At 38.4% G+C, this 11,205-nt stretch overlaps 1 protein-coding gene across 1 annotated transcript; it reads right to left on the minus strand.

The window, feature by feature from the left end:
- LOC141900451 (uncharacterized) lies at nucleotides 1–3,933 on the minus strand. Its single transcript, XM_074787370.1, has 3 exons — nucleotides 3,871–3,933; nucleotides 2,351–2,578; nucleotides 1–1,039 (listed from the first exon to the last, which is right to left on the minus strand). The coding sequence occupies exons 2-3, from the start codon at nucleotides 2,549–2,551 to the stop codon at nucleotides 875–877; spliced, it is 366 nt and encodes a 121-aa protein (XP_074643471.1). The 5' UTR covers nucleotides 2,552–2,578; nucleotides 3,871–3,933; the 3' UTR covers nucleotides 1–874.
- Between the last annotated feature and the right edge of the window lie 7,272 nt (nucleotides 3,934–11,205).

Raw genomic sequence — 11,205 nt, forward strand, 5'->3', positions numbered from 1 at the left:
TTGTACATAACGTGGTTTCTCATCTGACTGACCTTAATCTAGATGGCTGCCAATTAGAAAATATCTTAAAAATCCCAAAATATGTTAAACATGCCTTGCACTACTATTTCCGGATGGATAAACATAAATGACATTTTTCAGATGTGGCAATTTTAGTTAGAATGTTATAGAATTAGCCTTAGTTTGTTTAGTATTCTTCCAACATAAACAGATTGCACTGAAGGGAAATGATAAAATCTACTGAATCTGTCTCCACCAGTCTTTATAAAATTTGATCAGCTTTCAAATTTTATCATACACTCAAAACATAAACGGATATTTTTTGACGTTAATCGATTCTGCGACGATTGGACAATGAGTTCAAGTGGCAATAGCGTTAACGTAAAACAGACAAACAACGTGTGAGATTCGAGTTTTCATTTAAACATTGTTCAAACGCGGTGGTTCAAACTAAGAGATGATCCCTGAAATCCTATAACAACCCAAAAATACAATGTTCGTATTCCGAACCCAGCGGAGGAACAAGACTGTCTTTTATAAATGCATGTTGAGAACATAACTACTTTAATTAAAGCCCATTAACTCTAAAACTATGAACGGCTACTGTCACTAAGCTTACGCGGTTTATAACACGAAAATTCGTTGTTTTAAAGGTTAAAGTTTGGAAGTTCTACCGGGCGGCGATTTCAACGTGTTCACCATCACCACCATTACTGTCGACCCTTATTATTCTGTCACCTTTTCCCGATTGAGAAAGATAGTATTTCACGATCTCATGCTCTTCTGCTTCTGGTTCGCGATAAACGAACTTCTAGCCGATAATGTGGCCGTATCGGATGTTAACCATATCATGGATTTACACTTAACAATTCCTTCATTCAATAACGCTATCGTATTTCAGTTGTCCTGATTGGTCCACTAATCTGTGTATTGCAGCAAATGTATACGCCATACGGGCGCTTTCAGTGTCTATCTTAGGCGGAACGTAGCCCTCGGAATTCAGCGTCGATCCGTCAATTTTTACGTCAAGATTTTGCATCTAAAACGATAAAATGAAAGCATTGAATACGATGGAAGTATGAATAAATTGTCATTCAGCAAAGTATCATCAATAAATACCCAGTGAGAACGTTGAAGCAAGATAACGCAACATGATGAAATATCTTTATGGTCTATGAGAAGAATTCCAAAAAATAATTTAACTGATGCCGTAAAGTTTTGGCCGTTTCCTAATCAGGTGGAATGATGATGACATTCAGCGAACAAAGTCAATTGTCCAGTTGGACAGTGGCTGTGCCAGTTAAAACTCTGGGTGAAAGATTAGTTAATTTTGAATGTTTTAAAGTAAAATCCTAACTCACAAATAAGTGTAACTGTGGAACAACTGTGGAACTGGGTCCAGATGATAATTCAAGTTCTAGTCTTCAATTGGGGAATCTAGATTTTAACACCGAATTTGTATGAATAACTCGTATTACAAAATCCAATAGGCATTTCCCCGGTTTATTACAGATTGTCACAAGCTCCTCGCGTGATGGGAGCGTTTATGTAATATACATAAAATTGAGCTTCCCTGTGAATGTAATGTGTTCATACATATTGAATCTGTGACAATGTGCGGGTGTTTGAGAGAGAGCATTACATATCGTAACATTATCCTATTAACAAAAGGTCAATGATCATGATGACAAATTATAACGAATGCGGAGTGAAGTATTTCGAATAGTTGTTGAGGTCCTCTAGAATAAGGCGTTGCATAAACGCGCCCTCGTGTTTGTACTCATGTAGGGACCGATCTCAGAGTGTGAAAGTAGGTTTATATCATTAAACCCTTCTGTCGAGAAAACCACAAAATTTACACTTTCACGATAAAATAAACACGATGAAGATTAAACCGGAGTGTGATGTAATGTATACCAAAATAATCATCATATTCATCGAGTACCAATCCCCTCATCAACAGAAGTTGCTAAAACGTACAGATGTTAGATGATTGTGGCGCCCACTGCTCAACCATCCTTAAACACCTTGGCAAATAAACAGATTAAACTAAAAAGGCTTCGTACGATTCGTCCGGTGAGATTAACGCGTTATATTTGATCGGAACCCAAAAACCACATCTATACCGACCCCTGCAGGAGTCTGGTCCCCGATGACCATCTGCTGCCGTAGTTTTAACAAAACTCATTCGATATCTTTTGTTTTTTTCGAACAGACAAAATGTCAATCATACCACCAACCATTGTGTTCATCGAACCATTTGCGGTTTGGAACCGAGTCCAATCTGTCCTCGCTAACCACACTCTATACGGAAGCTATCAAACCGTTTCTTCAACGGATTAAGACTTACCACATATTTAAGGTTGGCAAGGAAGGCTTCAATTCGTTGACTGACTTTCTCTAACTCGCACAAGAACCGGTTTGGATGATGTACTTCACCTTCGGGACACGTATGACTCGGGCACGGGTTACCGCCCAATGTATATAACGTACAAACTACTCGATGTTCCATTTCATAGACTCGATTTATTATATGTTTGTATTGAGTCATCACTCTCAAACCGCTATTTAACGCTATCTGAAAGTTTAAAAACAACAAAATCCCGTGTGAAAAATAGCTTTACGTACATTTCATATGATATATATATTTAACTATGCAGTAAGACATTGAGATATCTAATCCTGGATGTATTTATCTTTAAATAGATACTGATTGTATGCATGGTGCGCAAGACCCATACGCGGCAAGGTTTTATTCATTTCTGCAATTACATCAATTTGTCTCTTTTAAATGAATGAATGCATTTCAAAATTACAGGTCGGGAAGACACGCAATATCTGATGTAAGAAACACTGGTGTAATCAGTTCAGAAAACATGTTATCATAAATGAATTTACAAGGTTTTGTATATGAAAGGTTTTTGAGAAGGTGCATGAAACATTATATGATTTTGCCAAAAAGGCGACATTTGTTCCAGAATTTGTTCTAATCATGGAGGAACAATGAATTAGTCGATGAGGGTTTGAAGTAATCAGACTGAAACTCCAAGATGAGGGACACCCAGGCTGAAGAAGATATGCATAAGAGTTGGAAAAGGGAGGGGGTGGAGTGAATGCCGGGGAGGGGGTGGGGTAACTGTGACTCGTATTGCGTGAGCTGCTGCTGCTGCTGCTACCATTTCGGAAACTCATTGATGGATTTATCCATATTTCCCTCCTATATTTAGACGTCGTTTTCTAGTCTTGTATCCTCGATTTTGACAAGAATGTTACATAGTTAATGAGAGAGAGGAATGGGACGTCGTTGACACGCGATCTATTATCTATTTGTGAATATACGGCACTTGACCATCGCTTACGCCTACACCAGTCTACAATATTCTATTTATTCTTATGTCAATATTGGCAAATATCAGGGGTGAATTTCTTTCCGTGGAAAAAAAACTTAATTGGGTAAAATTCTGCACCGATTTCCAAGGTTGTGACGAGTTAAAATTCAATTCATTTTTGATGACTCTTAGTCAAATATTAACTCCAGAACTGTGAGGAACAAGTTCCAGGATCTGCAGTTCCACATATTTAATTAATTTCTAACAACTGTGGAACTGAAGGTTAGTTACGTGGTAACCGGATAGTCGGTTTCAATAGACAGGTAACCGTCTAATTCAAATTGAGAAGAAACACCCTCAATCTGAAGTGAACTACTTAGTGTTTGACGTGTCCACTCAATTATGAGACGGTTTTGAAAATAGCTCATAATACTCTCATATTTTCTTCCTCATATTACGGGTTTTCTTTAACCTGAAAAGAATTCTACATTTTTTTCTCTGAGATTAAAATAGTAAAATGAGTTAAAAATGAATAACTTACAGCCAAGTCATCATTAACAGTCGGATTAGTGTGGTCCAATATCACTGGTACTATTTCTGGTAAACCAAAATATTGCGCAAACGTCCGCGCAAAATCGTCGCAGGATGGATAAGCATCTTTAGGAATTTGATCTCTTTGTCGGTGACACTGTAGAAAAAAACAAAATCACAACATGAAGCATCGTAACCTAATCTTTAACAAGGTATAAACTAACAGAGAATGAATAAAACAAACAGTCACCAGTCAGAAAAAATCGATAGATATTTATCAAATATTTTTTTCATCTGAAAATAATACGAAGCAAAATGAATTGACGCAACGCGCGCCAAGTTGTTCTCCTGGACCACCGTGAAGTATTGAGATATTTATCTGGCACGGGGATCATCATTAAGGTCATTCCGTCTAAATTTATGTCCACCGCTGTCTACTTAATTGGTAATTAAGGCTTTTATTTTAATTAAAACTAGACAGCAAGCACGCGACTGAGATTACATTGTTCTCTTATGTAATGAGTCAGAGGCAGTTTTCTTCACTCGGTCAGGTTTTTACGGTGCACTCCGTCAGTAACTGCCCCTTATTGCACTGAGCGCAACCTTTATACGACGAACAACTCGAGTGTGTGTATGCTGGAATGGGTCCAGTTACACCCTCGATCGAAACATCCAACTATAGTACGATTTATTCCGATTGCCGATTTCAAAATCAAACCCCAGCTTCGTTGTAAGGTACACAAACACCGAACAAGCATACGATAACATAACAAGGATCAGGGCCCAGTTTCACAAAAAAGTTTAAGCCTAAAACGGTTAAGTTTGAATTGTTGTCCTCATTGAAAATACGAAGTAACCAATGGCAATTACAGCAAAAATTTTAGTTAAACTTTTTTTTGTGAAACTGGGCTCAGAACCAGACTCTTCTAAGAAAGCGAGCGTACCTTACTAATTCTATTTAGATATGTATAACTTGTTACAAATTCTTTTGAAAATCATCTATTTAAAAGTGCCGTGTCAAAAAGGCGAACTTCTTATCGTAAAGAAGGCCAATTTTAGTTATTACTCCCATTTAATGGAAATATCCCTGGATTAAACCATCCTTTGGAGGACGCGAGGTTTGCGACCTCGAACTGGAGAACGTGGAGGTGGAGTGGATCCGGGTCTAAGTTTAACGTTACACCTCGGTCGGCAATAACGCGCCCTTGTAAACCGATATACTTCTTGAATGAAAACAAAAAAAACCACCCGATTTAGGCACACCTTTCCACGTGTTCGTCATCACGCACTGCACGCACGCACACACACACGCACGCACGCACGCACGTAGCTCTATCTTGAATGAACAATTTGATAAAAAATTTCAAATAGTAGAAATTGAAATGGTGTGTCTGAAAAAATTGGAAAAGTTTTAGGTTGATGAAGTTCTTGTAAATTTTCTAGGAAAGAATGGAAGTATGTTCTACCCTCGATTATCCACCCTAATTATCCACCCTCAATTATCCACCCTCAGTTTTCCACCCAAAGTTTGAATCCCTTTTACAAAAATTTTGGTTCATCGTCAATTAAGAAATTGAAGACAAGAATTGACAATGACTGTAATACGAAGTGTGGGCTTCTGGCTTTTAAGGTTAAAAGTTGACCAGGATCTTGTTTCACAGTTGTGAGTTAGAGTTAACTCTGAGTTAAGATTGGTCCGTTTTCAACGAGTTAACTCTGAGTCAAATGCGGAATTGGGACCTTGAGATAACTCAGGTTAAAATCAGAACTTTTTTCAGAGTCAAGTCTTAACGCACACACACACTGTGGATAGCGGGTCCGGTGTTTTCTTAATTTACAATATTGTTCATCTTCTATCAATAAAGTAAATGCGAATTAATGCGGGTGAAGCGGTCACCAGTCACAGCTCGAGGACGGGGGTTCGGGAATACTGATGTAATCAATCCGATGGTGTAATACTCTGCAATCATCGCTGATGAATATTGATCATTTGGACAAAACTCGAGAACGGCGGCAGCGGCTGCAAGTCAGTGTTTCCACGAACGATTAGGTAATATCCCTGTTTTAGGTAAAACCTCTCACTCACTCTCAGTATCAGTGCGTGAGATAATGTTCTGAAAAAGACGTAACACCGAGAGACGTGTGAGTTGTTGTTCCAGGGTTGTTTCGGGATCCGATGAGGAATATGACTCACCGATTCCGAAGTTTTCGGTTGACAAATGACATTGACCGCAATTTAGAAGCTCATCGATATGTATACATATACTTGTATCATTAATTGAAGTATGTTTACATTGCTGATAGTAGATATGTTCACTACCACCGGCTGATATAAATAAATAATACATCCGCGTGAAGCTAATGTTTACGCTGATTGTGTTTATAATAAGTCATTTAATATAGGTGATTCATGACACGAACAAACAGCAGATATCTTCGTTTTTAGACTGAGTCACTCTCACTCTCGGACTGGACGGACACGGTCGGTAACTCGCAGGGCCGCCAGCCGGGCTGTCGCAGCTCGGTGGGTGATGATGCTAAATTTAGAACAATAGGTTTTTCATACCGGTGATTCATTAAAGAAAAAACTATCTTGACTTAATTTGTGTGTCACCGTCAGATGATAAATTGGTCACGATACAGAGATTTTGTTTATCACTTCGGTGAGAAAGACTTTTTAGAACTGGGGCCAGGTGCACAGTAAGGTCTTAAAACGTTCTATCGAGTCGACTCATTTTGGTTCTATAACCAATCCTACAACTTAAGACCAGTCTAAGCTCATTTTGGTTCTATAACCAATCTGACAACTTAAGACCACTCTAAGCTCATTATTTGTTCTAAATTTAACACTAAGTCTAAGCTCATTTCGGTTCTCAATTGCCAATCTAACACCACTTTTGGATTCAAGTCTTGCCGTGGAACTGTCCCCAGGAACGATTACGAGTCTGTTTCGCTAACTAACGTACGTTCTAGAGTCTGTTTCGCAAACTAACTTGTTTTTATGTAAGGTTGGTATATATGCATTTATACTTTAACTCGTAATACAATGACACTTGCAATGCCTGCTTTTAGATATATATAATACTGAGTAGGCAATTGTGACACAATTATCAAGAGTTTATTTCAGTTTTGCTATAAACATTATTGTGTCGTTTAGGTTACATATATACATAAACATTTGAATGTTTGATGGGCATTGCCGGGACATTCTTGCGTGAATACCTCTGTTTGTACGATTTGACCTTTCGCTGATTGAGAAATTTTACTTTTGTTGGAAATATCAATAAAACTATTTTGCTCAATAGACAGAACACGATTGAAACGCGTGCCAAAAATAAATGATTGCCATATCTTTCTTTGTCAGTGATTACGCAAGTTTCGAAAGTCAGTCTAAAAATATTGGTAAAATGTAATTCAAGATATTTCGCACGTAAAAAGGAAATCCGTCTAGCAGTTCAATAGTTAGATACACATTCCTACGCGCCATACCTACATGTAATTAGTCTATACTAGAATATATAGATCACAAAAAATCATCCAAATAAGTCGGGCAAAACTCACTACAGAAAAAACAAACCAACTCAATTAGTTACGTGTCTGCATGTACGTGGTAGCATACACGATAAAGCATCTCATCATCCCCCACCGACTGCGGAAATGGTCCGATTAGACCATTTGAGTGCAATAACCCCATGAGCTGAGTACCGCCTCAATGTTCAACAGAAATATATATATATATAGGTATTTTGTTGATGTTTTTCCAGGCACTTACATAAAACATAACTCTGTCAATGGGGGCGGTACGGTGAACGTGCTGTTATATACTTACATAGTAAATATACGTATCGTTGGATCTGTACTGTAAATCAAGAACTGCTTGTGAGATCAATTTGATTTGCTTCTCTAACATAATACTATCCATGAGATCTATACTCCGCCGAGTGCGTAAAACTGAAACCAGTATCTTAGGAGTCGCAAAGCGTTCCCTGTGTCGTAGAAAGCGTCCTGAGAGTTTACGAAATTGTTGATGTAATCCTGAAAACGTGAAATGCTTTTGCTGCTGATACGCAATGGCTGCTTCTGACGGTGCTGATGATGGTGGTGTTTGTGAATTGCGGGAGCTATTGGGAATCGATGCTATATCATGAGTTGAGGTCCGACTGAACGGTACTGCTATCGTACTATTTACTATCAGTAGCGTGGAAACTAGCACGGCATAAATACCTAGAATATTAAAACAAAACATTAAACAATCTATTTATACCAGGCATTTTTATAATGATTCATAACTTGAAATGAAATTGGCATTTTTTTTCAAATATTGCGGTTGATTAATTTGAGTTTTTTTTAAATTTGTATTTCGAAATAAATGCAATGTTTTAAATAGGTGACGCAATGCAGTTGATGTGAATATGGAGAAATATTTCACGAAATAACTTTAAAAAAATGTTATTGACGGAAAGAATAACAATAGACGCACTGCTTGCGGAACAGACTGTAAAAACAAAAACTATTTTCTAAACAGCATTAACATTTAATGAGGCGGATATTTCCGCGAGCTCCAGTCGAGAATAAGAAAAAAATGCACGTAAAAGTATCTTAAAAAAACAAATATTAATTAGAAAACTTACCGTGGTAACTTCTGGACATATTTGCTGGAATAAATTCGTATAATTCCATACTGATTGATAACAGTCCATATAAAATAAAGATTTTACGTTGATATATGTAAGGAATGATGTAGTCAGTGTCTGAGAGAGAGAGATATGTTGTTACCCGTCCTGCGAGTTCTATCGCTAATATCATATTTGCCATTTATACTCTTACTATACCGGCTGAATCATTTCATTCACAAAACGACTCCCACGCACGTATCTGATTGGCTGACGCATATCTCTCTGCACGTGCGCTTTACTACGGGCGGAATAGATTGTGTATATCTTACCTTATACCATCATCGTACAATAACATGATTATTCCCGAATTGAAATATGTCACATTGGAAATAGTTTTATATTCTCGCGAACCACGGCTTACAGAGGGGGTGATGATCTTCCACACATCCTTAATAGACAAGGTCATTGGGTCTAAAAACCGAGGAACTTCTATTAGCGCTGAATGAACGACTTTAAAGTTGTTATTTTTGGTATAGATGTAGATTCTCGCTGTAATTATCTGTTATTTCTCCTCAAAGTGTTTTTTTTCTTACGGTTGAGTTGAAACTTATTGGCAGAAAAGGCGTCAGAGTTAAAGAGCTCGGCGCGATCAGAGGCCACGGAGCAGTTCTCCGTGTGAGGTTTTTTTTATAACCCGTCTACAGTGTGCCGGTATCGTGTCGAGTTTGTCTGGTTTCGCGCATATTTGACCGAATAAAAGCCTTGAGCTAGTGACCGGTATGTATGTCACCTAGAAATATAAAAATTAGGAAAAAACCGTTCAACACTCAGACGTACGGGGTTCAATCAGCCGTCTGCGCACAAATTAGTATCTATAATTGATATAGTCAGTATATCAGATTGAGTCAAATTACTGGTAATTCAATTATTTGACTTTTTCCAGTTGCCCAGATATAAGAGTCGTATAAAGTTGTAACTTTGACTGCGAGGGTCCCGTAGAACTACAGTCAAAGTAGGCTGCCGTCCCCGTTAACTTCGATACTCACTTGCCAATATTTATCAGAGAAATGATTTGCACAATTTCCATCAAATTTGATGAAAACTCCATTATTTGCAACGCTAAATTTGTTATAACGCATTATCATTCATTCACCCAAACGGTGGCATTGTAAAGGACTTTTACTTTTTTACAAGATAGAAACACTGTAAATATATATACAACTTTAGTAAAAACTTGGTCAAATCAGGGAGTTGGGGGTGCACTCCCACCTCCCTGGTCAAATTAACGGCGTTATGAAAACCAAACAGGAGACAGAGAGAGTTCAATAATGTGTAGGTAGGAATTCACAGATAACCTTGCGATTAGGTCGGATAAAAGTACAATCACTACAGGTCGATTGATTTGTGATTTTGTGAAGGTCAGATCGGGCGCATACTCGTGTTGGGCGTGGGTTGATGAATCACTGTGCATTATCTAATAATCCTATATAGATATAGTTACGTAATATACTCCTGTCCGAAGACATCGCATTTCATTTAGGGGGTATTGCTGCCTTTTGTTGGTCGCAGTTGTCCAAAGATTAGCGTAGATTTGAATTATTGAGTAGGCGTTGGTCGACACCGGTAAACATCAAAGCGAATTGAACAACTGCGTTTTATTGTTCGAATCCTGTTTGCGATTTCCGCCCATCCGCCCGCCGACCCGATCTCTCTTCCGAGATCCGACGACGTTTATTTGCTCGTTATTTAGAATAGTTTCGGAAGTTTGTGTTGCGGGTTTCGAAAAAAAAAGTTTACTGGAAATCTATTGAATTGAAAGTGATAACGGAAATGTATATACGCGATATGGAGTCGAACGTTAGATATACTGAGTTAACCTTGCAATCAGCTTAGAACAATTTCTGTAACATTGAACAATGTTTTACAAATGATCATCTGTCCGACTGAGCTATTTAAACCAGCCATGGTAAAAAAAGCCGTTAGATAATTTACCTGTTAGAGGATGGGAAGACTTAAACAGCATCAAAGAACGCTATTACATCGATGCCAACCACCCAACTTATGTTATCTCAGTCAAAAATAGGCTGAACTAATTTGAACCGGGAATGGGAGGTGATGAGGAGGTACACGCGAGAGTTCTGCGGTTTTTTGACGGATGAGGGACTCGACTCGACGCGTTCTCGTCTGCGGCTCACAATGAACCCGATAAATAATGAATTAGAATCAGGCGACAAAAGAGGCGACAACTAATTTGCGGTAGGTCATATCTCGCGGCTCCGTTACAATAGGCGTTTACCGAATTAGGACCTCGTATGTTGCGGGCTTTCGTAATGTTGGTTTTGAGGCGACGGATTAATCGAAGAAAATCAAACACAAGTGTCGCCAATAACGTAGCGTGTAACCTTCTGATCTTTTATACCGCGCGTCTATAAACAGTTGAACGTGTTGTTAGAACTATTAGTTTTAAACACGTTTTGTGATTTGTGTTACACAGCTCGTATCGGTCGTATTGACCTGATAGTCGATATTGGCGCCTAATTACGTCGAATCGTCGAACTTGGAATGTCGCGGCTTCCTTGCGGTTTTAAGTAATTTGCTATAGTGATTATATTACATGACATTATCGCATTTCCGATGAGTGAGTGAACAGCACAAGCGCGCACCTGATGATGGCGATTGTCTGTTGAGGAAACAGCAGAAATACGTTGTCGTCTCAATAGACTTTTGGG

This window comes from Tubulanus polymorphus, chromosome 2, assembly GCF_964204645.1.
Source record: "Tubulanus polymorphus chromosome 2, tnTubPoly1.2, whole genome shotgun sequence".
In the NCBI taxonomy this organism is placed as follows: Eukaryota; Metazoa; Nemertea; class Palaeonemertea; order Tubulaniformes; family Tubulanidae; genus Tubulanus; species Tubulanus polymorphus.